The following is a 15,777-nucleotide window of genomic DNA, read 5'->3' on the forward strand; positions in this document are numbered from 1 at the left end:
CGTTAAATTAGTCGGTGCTAGAGAGTTGGATTCATTATAGGATGTTTAAATGAAGGTAATCCTTCTTCGTCTGCGAAGTGCGTATAATAGTAAAAATGTTGCACGTATGATAACAGTCTAGTTGACGCGAAGACGAGAGAGTTTATAAGGTCCTGTTCAACTGAAAATAATGTACAAATTGCGATTATTAGTTTTATTTAATACACGTTTGAGAATATTGCTTACGTTCAAAAATATCGAAAGTAATTTTTAATTAGTTGGTAAATACGCGACTTTAAAACCATGAACTTCTTATCTTCTCAAGGATCGTGTTACATTGCTAACATATATTGAAAGACCAAATGAAGAAAACAAAGAAATATAGCGATGAATGAAACACTTACGATTGAAAACATATTTACATTGGATAGTTGTAAAAAGGGCGCTCATCGTTGTACATTTATTTTATTCCTTCGATTACAATTTTTAGAATAACAATCAACATACATGGATTGTCCAGGGCCGTGGCTCAGTGGTTTAGGCGCCTGCATATTAATATAAGCCATATCAAACAAAATCATACACAAAGTTGAAAAGTGTGGTAACTCGTAAGCACATGAAGTTAAAAAAAAAACGTGCAAAATATACGCGTCCAAGTGCGATGCAGTGTGTCGCGGAACTTATAGTCGCACAAAGGACTTACACGGGCTTTCCGGGTGCTTGGGTAATGGGCCAAACCTGGCCTAATTCCCATGTCCTTTTGACAAGGACTTCATCCATAAAGAATAAATAATAAAAAGAACATACATGGATGAATATTTTATTATGAGCATTAATTTTGTATTAATAGTACTTCACTGACATGAAATACACTGTTAAGCAGCGGTTGTTTCTGAAATTGTGGTAAAGACGCCTTTTTTAGATACGTTGTTCCCAATTCGGATCACCTTTGTCGAGAATTGTTTTTGTCGCATAGTAGAGTAGATAGCTTGTCTAAAATAATATTTTAACATATATTTTAGATACAGGGTAGGCTACATGTAAGAATAGTTGCCCACTGATTACGGAAAGGTTCTCAAACCATATATCGTACTCCAAAAAATGCATCTATCGTACTTCATGTTCTACAAAATTCTAGTATAGGCCAATTCGATCCTTCAACGTAAGCGCAATTTAACGTGTTTGCAATACCAAAAAATTAACAACGAACGCACAACTACTTACAAGGAGTTCGTTTTGAAGCAGAAGAGAAGACAAGCAAGGTTAACAAAGGAATCGATACGCGCGAAAAGCTGTGTAATCTCAATGGGTACATGATTGGTACTGAACATAATGCCAACATTACATATAATGCTTGTAAAAATGCAGATTGACGAGACTATTAAGCACCGCTGTAGCATACTATCCAAGCTGTAAAAGTAAAACATATTAATGTCACTTAATTAGGGGTTCTTTATGGCCTAGTGGTCCCATACGGTCGTTGCCTACCGCAAAAGGCTGAACCACCGGCCTTCTAGAGTTGTTACTCTGAAGGAAGATTTGCACACTGATCCCTATTATCCCTAGTGTGAACAATTCTTGTATTTTTGCCAGTTTCCAATAATGTATATAAGTATATAACTTATTTCACTGTAGTTGTTTTCTTTATTTTAAATATAACAATACCACCTTTTACTAGATGCTTGTATTGATGCCGAAGCCTTTTTGTGATAGCTGGATATCTTGTAGAAGAGGAAAATGTAAACCGTTGGAATTAAAGTCGGAAACACAAGCAACACCGGACTCTTTATTTGGGAGGCTGTTCAGAGTAAAACTATTAGAGTGATGTGCTGCATATCATTATGTGAAACACGCATTCAAGTTAATTCACTGTGAAATAGCTTAAAACAATGTTTCAGACTATATTATTTTCGCGGACAATCTTTAATGAAACAGCATCCCAGGACGTGCTCAAGTGTGATTTTAATAATACGCATTTACAGTTAAAAGGTCACTACATATAACATGTAGGCTATATGGCTGTAGTTACAGCGTTGGAGCTAAAACGAAACAAACATGTTTTATTGCTTTGGTTAGTACAAACCAGCAATTACAATTCCCTCATCCAAATTAATATCATAATTTTTTTTTTCTAACAGAGTTTTAAAACTTAAATTTGTCAGACTATACACAATTAACCAAAATATACGCCTTTGTTTGATACGGTAAGCCTTTCTGCATGATCCAACAAAAATAACATAAACTTTACGTATGTATATTTCATACAGTATACAGTCTTACTTACGTATTTGATAACATGAGCTGTTGCTATAGTAACAGACCACAACAGGATATCCAGAACTAAGCGGAACCCAAGCTAGGAATATGGGAAACAACAGGCACAGTACAGTGATCGTGAGCGTCACAATGCTTAGTTTTGGCAGCCATGGTGGCAAAGCACTCTGAGATAAAATTTACGTAATTTTGTTAGTACAATTTCGTCGCGTGTAGTGTTAAGAAGAAGGTATGAGAGTCACCTAAAATATACACACACGTGTTTCTGTAGGCACTGGGTTTACCAATTCATATTTATCCAATATTTATGAAAAAAACTTTTTAAACGTATATAGAACTGTGGAGAGTGTGGGGTAGAATGGGATACTACTAGCATATAAATCATATATTTCCTGATGGTTTTTAAACAGTCCAGTGTTTCCTGATCTTGTTTTAAATAAAAACGTTATAAGGAAAGAGACCACAGTTTGTCACGACTGGATTTTCAAACTAACATCATTTGAAAATGAGAATTAATAATATTTGATTTGTTTATGGGCGTATATACGTACTTTTAGCAGTGGCTTGTTTTGAAGGCCATACTGTCGCACCCAGAGGAAACAGTAAACAAAGCTTGTGCAACTTGTAATTAGGGTTGGACCAAGTACCCGATGAGCGATCGTGCATAAAAGATCGGTGTATGTGAGGGGGACAGCTTGTTGCAAAATAAGTAACGTGCAGTCGAATATCAGGAAAAAGTTGCAGCAAATAAAACACTGAAATTTGTATAGGTTACGGTTAAGAAAAGCGGAACAAGTTATAGAACATAAAAGCGTAATATAAGGTGCATTTTTATGTTCTATAACTTGTTCCGCTTTTTATTTGAATGGTATTAATTTACGCGGCCACAAAATAAAAATATTCAAAGGCGACTATATTGCTTTTATCATAAATGTTAGTGGATTCACATGCAGTTTTTATAACAGGTTCAAGATTAGGCGGAGTGTTTGTATATATCTTTTTTTCAGAGATGTGGGGATATAAAACTAAATTTAATTCGGTAAACAAAAGATGACCAAAAACCTTTTTCAAGAGAGAAATTTTCTTCCAAATTTGCCAAGCGCTCAGTTTTATTCTCGATTTGTTGGTCTTTTTACGAATGCTTCTCCATGTCGAGATAGTTTCCAGCAAGAAAATAAATACCTCGCAAACTACAATGACTGACACAGTTATTAAAACCAAGAGATTCTGTTTAATTTGTCCCGATTGTGAAACGAATAGCTGAAAATCCAGCTCTCCCGAGCCCAACATATTGTAAACTAAAAAAATAAACAAGCTTCAACCACTTTTATATACAGTCAGCAAAACACAGTGTTGGGTAACAGATAATGCGTGTTTGTTAGTTGAGATGCGTTTGTGTAACAGCGACATATGTTGTGTTTAAATATTTTATCCAAGTACGTACATAACTATAGCAAACCATTTACGTAGTTTAAACTTTTTAAAAATTTAAAAATTATCGCTGGCCGTCCCAATTACACGTTGATTACGACAATGCATATCGGCGAAAACGTTTCGAAATACAGATACTAATACATGATTTATACTAATCAGTCGCATAATTACCGTAGCCTCATTTTACCAAACACATGTATTTATATATGTTACCCGACACTAAGTATGAGTAACTGTATATAAAAGCGGTTAAAATACCCATGCTTATCTGTTAGTTTACAATGTTTGGTTCGGGAGAGCTGGATTTTCAGTTATTCGTTCCACAATCGGGAAAAATTAAGCAGAATCTCTTGGTTATAATTACTGTATCAGTCATTGTAGTTTGCGAGGTATTTTTATTCTTGTTGGAAACTATCTCGACATGGAAAAGTATTCGTAAAAAGACCAACAAATCGAGAATAAAACTCAGCGCTTGGCAAATTTGGAAGAAAGTTTCCATCCTGAAAAAGGTTTTCACTTCTTTGTTTTTAAAAAAAATTTCTTATACAAATTCCATATTTGGTAGAGTGGGGCGAGATGGCGGGTTAGATGAAATGTCTCGTTTTGTTACTTCTCTTTTGACAGAAGCATCCTTAAACCATTAATTCATTTTGACTTTTTGTTTATGGGATAACATATACTTAATAAGACATCTTTTGCCACCCGACTAATGTATAGCAGAGTGATATTTTTAAAAAGGTAAATTGTTTTCTATAAATTATTTTTGGGAGATAACTGTACCTTATAGTTATAAGCATTTGACACATACTGTTTTAAGTCTTAAGGGAGATGTTAACACATATACTTACAAAATTAGTGCTTTATCTCCTGCAACTTGGTGATGATGTGTGACTGCATATTTTTCCTGCTTCAACAAATTGTGCCGTTGACATACACCAACCGTTTATGCACTACAGCACTGCGGATACTTGGTCCAACTCTGTTCCCGTGTTGTTTAGCATTCGTTTACGTATTCCTTATGGTGAGACAGCATCGTCTGCAAAGTAAGGCAGTTCTTAAGGTAGGCTATCGCTATACAATACTTTGCAAGTTAATACAAGTTTTCAAGTTTATTAGGGTTTTTGTAACGATTTTTGATTACGTTTTAAACAATAGAAATACCCTATTTCCTCTATTACGCAGTATACGCTTGTAGTAAATATACCATCCCGAAAAATAGACCACCAAATTTATGTTAAAAATCACGAAACATCTACAAAGTTACATTACAACTTAAACAGGTTAATAAGGTTATATTAAAAATGAATCAAATATAAACTGACCCGCATCTCTTTTTTCTTTCCAAAATATATGATTATCTTTCGAACCTAATACGAAATTGCATTCATGTACACTCACAATTCTAAAAACGCTTCACTTCAGAGTCTTTTACCAACATGGCTTACAAAGTTACATACGGTTGCATTTTTGGTGACCTTTCTAACCGTGACATACCCCGTGTTTTTTGCTTGGATTCCCATATACTCCGGTGAGGCGATTCCGATGGCTTACTATGACAACGGCTCCTGCTATCAAACACGTAAGCAATGTCATATATAGTAGGAATGGGGAAGATGGGACACCTTTTCATTCTATTTTCCTGCTTCATTTGGTAGTAAACAAAGAAAATTTAATGAAAATATAACGCCTTATCCTCACGACTCCCATAGACCGTTGTTAATTGTTTAAAACACGATAAGGATATTTAAATAGCATGTGTCAAAGGTGTCCCATCTTCTCCCACCTACTATATGTACAGTAAGATGAGGGAAATTGGACACCTTTTCATTCTATTTATTTTTTCACGCCCCACTTGGTAGTAAACAAAGAGAATATCGAACTAAGTTATTTCACAGCAACTGCAAAGAATCCTGCCTTCCCCTTCTTTCCAACAGTGATACCTGTCATATACATTTATCTCTTTTACAAAATTTTAAGAGTACACGGAAAGAACAGAGAAAATTTGTCGGTTTCTAACAAAAGGTAGGCTGGTTGATTCGATTGAACTACTTAACATGTTTACGAAATTTGTAATATAGCCAATGAGACCGATATATAAGTGTTCGAAAGAAATTTTAACAATAAAGCAATGTACATGTAGATATTTAGTAGGGTGGGAAGATAGGACATTTTATTTTCTCGTACCGTTCGGTAGTAAACAAAGAAAATTCAAGGAATTATGAAATTGTATATTCTCACCACTCCATGAATCGTTGTTTAAAACCCGATTAGGATATTTGGATAATATATGTGATATAGGTGTCTTCCCCTACCCAACTATATATGTTTAAACTTTTTGGGTGATCATTGTTTGAACACGGCTGCTGACTATTTCTTGAAGCCAATTTTTTTGAAGCATCTATCAAGCCATAATACGAACCCCTATTTTTTTTACAGAATGGATAATACGTTACGTCGGTGCCTCGTTTTCTCATCCATTTGCATTACAACTGACTTAATATGTTCGATGGGCATGGTTTACACCACCAATGTAGTACCTATGGAAATCCCTTTACTATTTTCTCGCATCGATAGTTTTCTCAACCTGGTGTGTCTTCTCTTCTGCTTTAACTCAACCTCCTTGTAAGTATATGGAGAAGGGTGTTGACAGCTTTTTAAACACCATTTGCTCAACTATAGGTTTAATTATGCGTAAACTATAAGGAAACCTTTACGTTAAATTAATTATTATGCGAACCATGGCCTACTAAAGAATATGCGAACCTTTATAGTAGGCCATGTGCGAACTAACTTAATGAATGAATGAATGTAACTGACTTTATCTTAGCGTGGCCGGAAAACGACAATCGTCACACACGGGTTTAACAACTTGTGCCAGCTTACGAGTTACCCTGTTACTTTGTGGGTGATTATATTTTATGGACTTTTTATGTATGGCTGATAGTTTGGATAACCCATTAGTGACAACTGGCTGGCGCAATTGTCGTTAAGTGTCTTGCCCAAGGACACATACGCCCGCAATGGTAGCAGCATCGAGCCTTGAACCCATTACCTCTGGGTTACAGGCTGGCGCACTAACCACTATGTCCCGGCGCCCGGTTTACACATAGTGTGTATTATAATCTATTCCTAGACATTACCTGTCCTCCTGCATGGCAAGAGCAACGCAATCTAATACAAAAGTACAACAAATTCGCATCGAAAACAGTCGAGCAGTTTCCACAATCACCAAAAGAAATACTACAGAAGATATCTAGTGTTATTAGGATTTAAAACCCACGTTTAATATTTAGTTGATATTCTATATAATAGGGTGGGGGAAGATGGGACACCTTTAGCACATAATATCATAATATCCTGATCGTGTTTTAAACAAATAACAGCAGTGTATGGTAGTCGTGAGAAAACGGTTTTATAATCATTTGAATGTTCTTTGTTTACTATTTAATGGGACGACAAAATAGAATGAAAAGGTGTCCCATCTTCTCTACCGTGCTGTATTTATAGTTTACACGTAGTTGTAAAAGTTAAACACGTGTTCTACGTCTTCGCAACTTTTCGTATCTTTGCCGTTCAGACGTCTTTATTCTATTTGTTGTTTCACTTTAAATCACTACGTTTTTATTAAAACCGACAATGTTGTATCTTTAGTTGTGTGGCCTGTTTATTCCTTGGCAATAAACAATTGAAAGAAAGCTTAATTTCAAACTTTTTCGACGAAAGTTCAAGACACTACATCCAGAATGTTATTGTTTCATAAAAGTTACGAACTATATATTAATATATACTGTTTATTACACGACAAAATCCATACTGTCAAAACATGAGAAAATATAATCTTGTAATGGACTAAAACACGACAAGAATGGTGGCGTTATTGGTTTTTCTACTACAACAAAACCAAGTGCATATAAACATGTTGTCAGACACAACGATCTTATTGCCTGTACATGCGGTTAATATTTAATTAACCAAACTTTTACACGGTATTGAAAAGAAAATTGCATCATCTTTCTTGCTGACGTGTGGCGAGTAACATTTTTTAAAAACTAGTTAAACAATTAAATACACATACCTGACATACGTGTCGTGCTGGATCACGTTTTACTTATATTACGTGCGCATTTTTATCAAACATTTACAGCTAAGTCTATATTTACCAACAGTCAACTTCTACCGTAACGAGTGTAACGAACTATAGCTAGTGTACATCGGACTCTCCAGCTCGGTCAGACGTACAACCAAGGTCAGACTAGAATGTAATATGTGAACTAGTTGAACATTGAGGTACAGCCGAAATAAGGTCTGTTGAGTTTTTGTGTCTGTAGCATGTTAATTACTTTTTGCACTTTCCTAAAATATATATGTCAATAAACCCCTACAGACTTTTTTTTTAACTTTGGTTAGACACCAACTAATGCTTAGTAAGTTTCGAGGTTGCGCATATTTAAAGTTTTGAGGTTTAACAGCGTTTAACCGCAAATATAGATTGCTTTTTACATTCGTGTACCATTCTATAAGGGTTAAGTGCCTAATACAAGATGAGCTTTGCACTGGCAAACGGCGTGTTAACGTCAACTGTGGTGGGCGACATTGCTTTAATATTTGCAACGCTGTTTGTGATATTAAACTACATTTTGCCCATTGCAAAATTACGCCAATCTTCTAGCAATTTAGAAAAACAGGTTGGGCTTGGCTTCTTTAAAAAGCATTGGTTTTTCGGCCACCTACGCTTGGTAAGTTAACTATTGCAGTTTTAAAATATGTTCACTGACACACAGCGAAAGTTTTAGCACTCGCTGTAAACACAACGAAGCAGATTGTTTGTCCCCTCAAGCGTAACTTGTGCCGATAAAGGCCATCGCTCGTTTAATCGTTTCAGTATTACCGTTTGTTGAAGCAATTATAAATTTTAGTTTTTTTTGTGGTATATTATGAAGAGTTTCAAACGCTTTAAATGGCATAATATGGAGCATAAAGCACTCCTATATATAGCTTACTATGAAGGGTTTAAAACACTTTAATAAGAGCGTGGCCTAATGTTAAGCTGCTGCAGTGTAAAAGCAAACATGCTTTATAACCTTCATTCACATTCAAACTTGCAATTGAAATATAAGTCAAAAACGTTTAAATTAAACGCACATACTACTAAAAATTCCAATCATAGGCGACAAAAATCCGTTAACTAATAAAAAAATCATATTATTTTTTCCATTTAGTTTCCACCACAAGAACATGGTCTATTAAAACGAGCCCAACGTACCATACAAACACCCGCTTGGGTGACAACATGGTTTGGACCTTTAATGTCAGAAGCAACTACTCATCACTCCGAAACAGCTATAACACTCCTTGCTAGTTCAGGTATGGCTTTAGTATATATATTAGGGTGGGGAAAGACGGGACACCTTTAGCACATAATATCGAAATATCCCGATCGTGTTTTAAACCGATAACAACGTTCTATGGGAGTCGTAAGCTAATATAGTTTTATAATTCTTGAATGTTTTTTGTTTACTACTAAATGGAACGAGAAAACAGAATGAAAATGTGTCCCATCTTTCCCCACCCTACTATATATATATAATAGGGTGGGGAAAGACGAGGCAATTTTAGCACATAATATCGAAATACCCCGATCGTGTTTTAAACAATTACCAACGGTCTATGGGAGTCGTGAAGATACGGTTTTATAATTTTTCGAATGTTCTTTGATTAAAACCAAATGAGACGAGAAAATAAAAAGAAAGGGTGTCCCATCTTATCCCACTCTACTATGATTATATTTTACTGCGTATATTTTTTCAGAACATGAAAAATCACATCATAAGATCATTTTTTTTAAAAAGATAAAATATTTTAACATTTTTAGCTCCCAAAAACGAATACGTTTACAAGTTTCTCCGCCCATGGTTGGGAGATGGTTTGTTAGTCAGCAATGGTAAGAAATGGATGCGAAATCGTCACCTGCTCACACCAGCTTTTCACTTCAGCATTCTTAAACCGTAAGTTTAAATATTGACAGAATTTGTTTAATGGGTGTTAAAGTACTAGTACGCGGTTTTCGCTTACAAGTGCAAAGTTCAGCTTACATTTCAAAGATAATCTACATAGGAAATAAATCAGCAGATATGAAATGATTGGCGAATATATTAATATCGTATAGGGTGGGAGACAGGACAGCACCTAGCTCTTATAGCACATAATATCCGAACATCCTGATCGCGTTTTAAACGAGAAAATAGAATGAAAAGGTGTCCTATCTTTCCCACCCTACAATATAAACCGAACACTTAGGTAACTATTTACTACATCGCATTCCTAACTGTTACAACAAAGCAAACCGAATTTATCACTGTAATTATCGGTGTCGGGTTTACGTTTAATTTTTTCTCGCTGTATGTGGTAATTAGGATTCTAATTCAAGCCGCTCTGCCGAATTCGGCTATTTTATAATTTTAACATTCAGTTCTGACGAGTTTCTGAAAATCATGTTAAAACGCGTACTGCTTTTTTTAGTTAGGGGGCTTGAGTTTTGATGGTTTGCCCTAGTTTAAGTTTTGATGGTTTGCCCTAGTTTAACAACAATACTAAAAGAAATAGAACTATGCACCAAATTTCTTAACAAACCTTACGTTGTTACAGATACGCTGAAATTTCGAACAACTGCATTAAAACCATGATAGAAAAATGGACGACCAAGACCAACGTTGCTTTTGATATTTATAAAGATGTCAACAGTATGACACTGGACACAATGCTACAATGCGCAATGTCGTTTAAGATAGAAGGATTGAAAGAAAGGTAGACGGCTGATATTTACTAGCATTCGCTTGCATTCACTTGCATTCACTTGCATTCACTTGCATTCACTTGCATTCACTTGCATTTACTTGCATTTACTTGCATTTACTTGCATTTACTTGCATTTACTTGCATTTACTTGCATTTACTTGCATTTACTTGCATTTACTTGCATTTACTTGCATTTACTTGCATTTACTTGCATTTACTTGCATTTACTTGCATTTACTTGCATTTACTTGCATTTACTTGCATTTACTTGCATTTACTTGCATTTACTTGCTTTTACTTGCATTTACTTGCATTTATTGATAGATAAAAGCTATTTTAAATGCTATTTTCTACGCCATTTTTTTGCAATACGTCCATCTACACACTTTCATATTCATCGTATAATATATTTATAATACCAGACAAAGAGAGTTGATATCTTTCATCAAAATACCCCTATTTCTCATCTTACCCCACGCTACTACACTTTTTTGGGACACAGAAGCAGTTATTGTAATTTGGTGGCGTAAGTTGGTTGTATGTAGGTATTTAGTTGATTAACATTTTACTGTTCGCTGTTTAGATTGAAAATAGCAGTGACCCCATCCTACTATGCGTTTTTTCTTAAAACTAAACCAAAATAAAAACAAAAACAATTTCTCAGTTTGCAATATTATCAACAGACAGAAGAATACATACTTACAAGCTGTGCGTGATCTCTCCACCTTAACAATGGCAAGGATAAGTAATCCATTATTACATATTGAGTGGATCTTCTGGCGATCTTCTACGGGACGAAAATACAAAGCAGCCTTAGAGATTGTACACCAGCAAACAAAACAGGTAGGTTGAATGAATGAATGAATGAATGTAACTTACTTTATCCTCGCGTGGCCGGAAAACGACAGGCGTTATCATACACTTTGTGCCAGGTAACGGGTTACCAGCATGTACGGTACATTGTGGGTTATTATTTTTTATGTATGGCTGATAATTTGAACAACCATTAGTGAACACTGGGTTGGAGCAATTTAAGTGTCCTGCCCAAGGAGTGAACACTAATATGTTGGAGCTGTTAAGTGTCCTGCTACCCATCAAGGACACATACGCCCACAATGGTAGCAGCGACGAGCCTCGAACCCATTACCACTGCTTTACAGGCAGTGATAGCTATACGCTTAAGGATAAATGAATAACTGTATTACATTTCATCATTTAATTAAAACGCTCTGAACTGTACATTTTGAGATTCAGTCATGTTCTGCATTTTTATGTAAAATCTTTAGTTATAGTTTAGGAATATCTGCATCTGCAGAAATGCAGACATGACAGCAAGTTTCAAAAAGGCAACATATACAATTGTTCTGTACAATTTGACAAAGTAAACTAAAAATATTAGTGTTTGTATGCTAAACTATTTCAAGTCGCATAAGTACCCTACACCATTATAAGGATAGGGTATATAAGATGAAACATTTTTTCATTCTCCTTTCTCGTCCCATTTGATAATACACGAAGAATATCATCGTACCCGCAGTTCGGCAAGATCACATTTATGTGACTATTTTAACCAGGTTATTCGGGAAAGAAAGGAAGAATTGAAAAAAGCAAGTGAGGTTTCAGAAACGGTCACTGAAGGATCGGAAACCGCACAAGTTACAAGGAAAGGAAAATATATTGACTTTTTGGACATTTTGCTGCATACTAAAGTAAGTAAAACGCACTTATGTACAGATAAAGTGTTCCCTTATACGTTTTCAACTAAAAAAGAACATTTTTCTAGGACGAAAATGGAATAGGACTTTCAGATGTGGAAATTGAAAACGAGGTTGATACGTTTTTAAACGAAGGACATGATACTACAGCAAGCGGTAATGAGTGAATGAATTAAACTTATTTTATTCTAGTGTGAGGGGGAAAATGGCGGTCGGTATAACATGGGAATTGTTATTCAGACCACTCGTTGTCGCTTACCAGTTATACACCGTATATTGTGGAGGAATTTGCTTTTTAAATTTTTCGGAGGGGTCTTATTGGCGTCACTTTAAAAAGCGCACGTTGGATATAGAATGTAAAAATAGTATAATAATGCATGGGAAGAAGGGCGCCTTTAGTACATGTTATCCAAACATCCTGATCGTGTTTTAAACAATTAACAACGGTCTATAGGAGTTGCGATGATGCAGTTTTATAATTCTTCAAATGTTTTTTGTTTTCTACCAAATGGGACGACAAAAAGGAAGATGTGTTCCATCTTCTCCCACCCTGTTATGTATAAAATTTAACATATTATAAATAAGTAACATACGTGATGTGAATCTTCCTAATGACGGTAAACTCCAGGCATCTCATGGTCGTTGTACATGTTGGCTCAACATCCAGAATATCAACAAAAATGCAGAGACGAACTAGAAGAAGTTCTGAAAGACAAAGAAGACATTGATTGGTAATCACTAATGTTAATATTAATGAATTTACTCTTATTTGTCTCTTCGATTTCGGTAGCGAAGATTTAGAAATATTTCAAACGAATATAGCGGCAAAACAACAGTTGTTAAAACCAAAATTATAAGTAGAGACGTTGATTAAATAAAGTTATATGCCTCTGCCGCACTATAACTGCCTATCTGAGTATCATACAAAACTATGTCCGACTTAAATACAAACGCACGGTTATAGAACCGTCTGCAGTTTGCTCGATATATTTAGACTTAAGTTCTGCAGTTTCCTAAAATATTACAAATCCATAATTTTCTGGCACATTATTTCTCCACAGGTCAGACCTGACCAAGTTACAATACCTGACAATGTGTATCAAGGAAACGCTAAGAATTCGACCACCGGTGCCAGCAATTAGTCGCCAACTTGATCAACCCCTGACTTTTAAAAGCAAAACTCATAACGTCCCTCCAACTACATTAGCGAAGGGGTCGTTCGCAGGAGTCCAGATCTTCTCATTGCATAGGAATGTACATGTATGGGAAGAACCAGAGGTGAATCTCTGCTGTATATATAGTAGGGTGAGGGAAGATGGGACACGTTTTAACTCTATTTTCTTGTCCCATTTATTGGTAAACAAAGAACATTTAAAGAATTATAAAACTGTATCCTCACGACTTCCATAGACCGTTGTTAATTATTTAAAACACGATCATGATATTTGGATATTATGTGCTAAAGATGTCCCGTCTTCCCCCAGTCTACTATATTAATAAAATTTTACGAAATTGTTATATGTACATAGTTCATTTACGCTGCTGTAAAATCAAACTTTTAATTCACCTTTGTAGCGACAGGGCTTTGGTGTTTTTTTATTAAACTCTCTTTAAAGGAAATTTATATCGAAAGGTGGGGCAAGATGGGAAATGTTTTCTTTCTATTTTCTCGTCCCATTTGGTAATAAACAAAGAACATTTACAGAATAGTGTAACCGTTTTCTTACATTTTCATGTATAGGCGTTAACACTATCCCATCTTACACGTCAACACTATAAAACGATAACTATAAGAAATCATAAGGTTAATATAATCACAAGTTATGGGGTTTAAAGCAACAAAAAGCTTGTTGTTGGCGAATTAACTTACTTAACAATAACACTACAATATATCACAGGTCTTTAACCCAGATCGATTTACCCAGGACAACATAAAGAAACGGTCGCCTCACGCCTTCCTTCCTTTCTCGGCAGGTTCAAGGTAAAATCACGGTCGTAATTTACAACAGGGTGTTGCAATGCTGTTGTAATATAGCAAGCTTCGCTATGTGTTTTGTTTGTGAACACTTCTGCCGATATTGCTTTTTTATATTTATTGGTGAAGTTTAAAATATTTTCATTTAAAATATTAGGCCTATCGCGTTTTATATTTTTTATATCAATACCAGTTGTTCACGAAAAAACACGTTTTAAATCTGGAATAACTCAATTTTCCTAACCGCATGACGGCAGCCGAGTGTTGCGTCGTTTAACGAAGTGCGGTTTAAGCCAATTTTGGTGACTATAGATTGGCTAGAATATCACTTGCGTTATAATACAGCCACAGAAATGTAGCAAAACCTGCTAAAGTCGAGCAATGTTCAAGTTATACCGTCTTCGTTTTAGGAATTGTATTGGACAGAACTTTGCCATGAACGAAATGAAGATTGCCGTCGGGCAAATCATAAGAAAATACGAATTATACATCGACGATGACACTCCGGACACCGTAATGGAGACGGCCTTGGTGTTGCGGTCAACCAACGGAATCATGATTAAAATAAGGAAAATTTAAAAGTCAATAAACGGCTTCGGAATCGTTATATGTTGATAGGAATGTTTTCATTAATTTTATAGGCACCTTCATTATTAATAATGTCAGCGATTTAATACGTGGTAGAATTAACTACGTCGCATACTAAATTCATCGTCGTTTATTAAGCACGTAGGCATATATGAAATGGGCACGCGTCTGTTCGTCGCAATTTGACTTCTCACGAAAATTACACCCAGCACCACCGAGACATTGAGGGTTTTATTTATTTACTTTGTGGAGGTCGTTGCTAAAGTAGGTTTACTTAAAACGTAAGTACTGCATGCCGCAACAGGGAGCGGTCTATTTGGAGAAACATAATTACTTGGAGGGGCGCCAGCTCTGCTAATCCTTGACTAAATTTTAATCATTGGTTAAGCATGACCAAATAAGCTAAAGCAATACGCTTTAGATATTACCACGGTTTCCGGTATTAAGTTGAATTTGTTTAGCTTGTATGCGAGTATACGTGTATATGTGTGTTTTATTTGAGAGATAGGTGTTTGTTCTTTATAGATTACAAAGTTACGTTAGTAATAAAATAGGATTTTTATTGCGTATGTATATAGTACAAGAGGGAAGGTGGGATAACACCTAAATACCATATTTTCTGGTCGAGTTTTAAACAATTAACAACGCTTGTTTTGATTTAGGGCTCCGGTTATCTAAATCTGTAAATGTTCTTTGCGTACTACCAAATGGATCAAGAAAATAAAATAAAATAAAATAAAATGTCTCATCTTAAAACCTACCCTACTATTTTGAACGAGATTTGTACGTTTACGTCACTATTGTGTTGAAAGTTAGTCGCACCGTATAAAGCGTAGGCTATCAGATAAAAATCATTGAATGTAGTTTTAATATTACAGCATAAAACAATTTATTTCTAGAAGGTATTCGTATCCAATGAGACGAGATGGTCACGTGTCGTGACGTAATAAAACATGACGTCACTTGGACCATATTCTAAAATATTATTCTAATTTTACGGGGAAACCTGCAGGCGAT

The 15,777-nt window shown here is 35.4% G+C and overlaps 3 protein-coding genes across 4 annotated transcripts; 2 read left to right on the forward strand and 1 right to left on the reverse strand.

The window, feature by feature from the left end:
• Window positions 1-178: 178 nt before the first annotated feature.
• LOC149743210 (uncharacterized) lies at window positions 179-3,656 on the reverse strand. 2 transcript variants are annotated; one of them, XM_089886327.1, is made up of 7 exons: window positions 3,316-3,656; window positions 2,805-3,008; window positions 2,264-2,420; window positions 1,648-1,777; window positions 1,204-1,389; window positions 842-972; window positions 179-524 (listed from the first exon to the last, which is right to left on the reverse strand). In XM_089886327.1, the coding sequence occupies exons 1-6, from the start codon at window positions 3,541-3,543 to the stop codon at window positions 855-857; spliced, it is 1,023 nt and encodes a 340-aa protein (XP_089742453.1). In that variant the 5' UTR covers window positions 3,544-3,656; the 3' UTR covers window positions 179-524; window positions 842-854. The 2 variants fall into 2 exon arrangements, with proteins under 2 accessions (XP_089742453.1, XP_089742449.1); XM_089886323.1 differs by having other exon boundaries at window positions 179-972.
• Window positions 3,657-3,712: 56 nt separating this feature from the next.
• LOC149743211 (uncharacterized) lies at window positions 3,713-7,587 on the forward strand. Its single transcript, XM_089886312.1, has 6 exons — window positions 3,713-4,196; window positions 4,544-4,747; window positions 5,110-5,266; window positions 5,583-5,709; window positions 6,124-6,309; window positions 6,821-7,587. The coding sequence occupies exons 1-6, from the start codon at window positions 3,969-3,971 to the stop codon at window positions 6,942-6,944; spliced, it is 1,026 nt and encodes a 341-aa protein (XP_089742438.1). The 5' UTR covers window positions 3,713-3,968; the 3' UTR covers window positions 6,945-7,587.
• Window positions 7,588-8,085: 498 nt separating this feature from the next.
• LOC149743212 (cytochrome P450 4F4-like) lies at window positions 8,086-14,980 on the forward strand. Its single transcript, XM_089886227.1, has 11 exons — window positions 8,086-8,423; window positions 8,907-9,051; window positions 9,560-9,692; window positions 10,333-10,491; window positions 11,166-11,325; window positions 12,057-12,191; window positions 12,266-12,353; window positions 12,826-12,928; window positions 13,259-13,475; window positions 14,096-14,178; window positions 14,583-14,980. Exons 1-11 carry the CDS (start codon window positions 8,229-8,231, stop codon window positions 14,749-14,751), a joined length of 1,587 nt encoding a protein of 528 aa, XP_089742353.1. The 5' UTR covers window positions 8,086-8,228; the 3' UTR covers window positions 14,752-14,980.
• The last annotated feature ends 797 nt before the right edge of the window (window positions 14,981-15,777 follow it).

Source organism: Ciona robusta, chromosome 1 (assembly GCF_009617815.1).
Source record: "Ciona robusta chromosome 1, ASM961781v2".
Classification (NCBI taxonomy): Eukaryota; Metazoa; Chordata; class Ascidiacea; order Phlebobranchia; family Cionidae; genus Ciona; species Ciona robusta.

What these genes read in the sequence shown, in the direction of transcription:
- LOC149743210 (XM_089886327.1), bottom strand. Translation starts at nt 3,543, where the DNA reads ATGTTGGGCTCGGGAGAGCTGGATTTTCAGCTATTCGTTTCACAATCG. An exon ending in AAATTTCTCTCTTGAAAAAG is followed by an intron (nt 3,009 to 3,315) that starts GTTTTTGGTCAT and finishes TACAAATTTCAG; the next exon opens with TGTTTTATTTGCTGCAACTT. An exon ending in AAAACAAGCCACTGCTAAAA is followed by an intron (nt 2,421 to 2,804) that starts GTACGTATATAC and finishes ATTTTATCTCAG; the next exon opens with AGTGCTTTGCCACCATGGCT.
- LOC149743211 (XM_089886312.1), top strand. Translation starts at nt 3,969, where the DNA reads ATGTTTGGTTCGGGAGAGCTGGATTTTCAGTTATTCGTTCCACAATCG. An exon ending in AAGTTTCCATCCTGAAAAAG is followed by an intron (nt 4,197 to 4,543) that starts GTTTTCACTTCT and finishes TTACAAAATTAG; the next exon opens with TGCTTTATCTCCTGCAACTT. An exon ending in TGCTTTAACTCAACCTCCTT is followed by an intron (nt 6,310 to 6,820) that starts GTAAGTATATGG and finishes ATCTATTCCTAG; the next exon opens with ACATTACCTGTCCTCCTGCA.
- LOC149743212 (XM_089886227.1), top strand. Translation starts at nt 8,229, where the DNA reads ATGAGCTTTGCACTGGCAAACGGCGTGTTAACGTCAACTGTGGTGGGC. An exon ending in TTTTCGGCCACCTACGCTTG is followed by an intron (nt 8,424 to 8,906) that starts GTAAGTTAACTA and finishes TTTTCCATTTAG; the next exon opens with TTTCCACCACAAGAACATGG. An exon ending in CACTTCAGCATTCTTAAACC is followed by an intron (nt 9,693 to 10,332) that starts GTAAGTTTAAAT and finishes ACGTTGTTACAG; the next exon opens with ATACGCTGAAATTTCGAACA.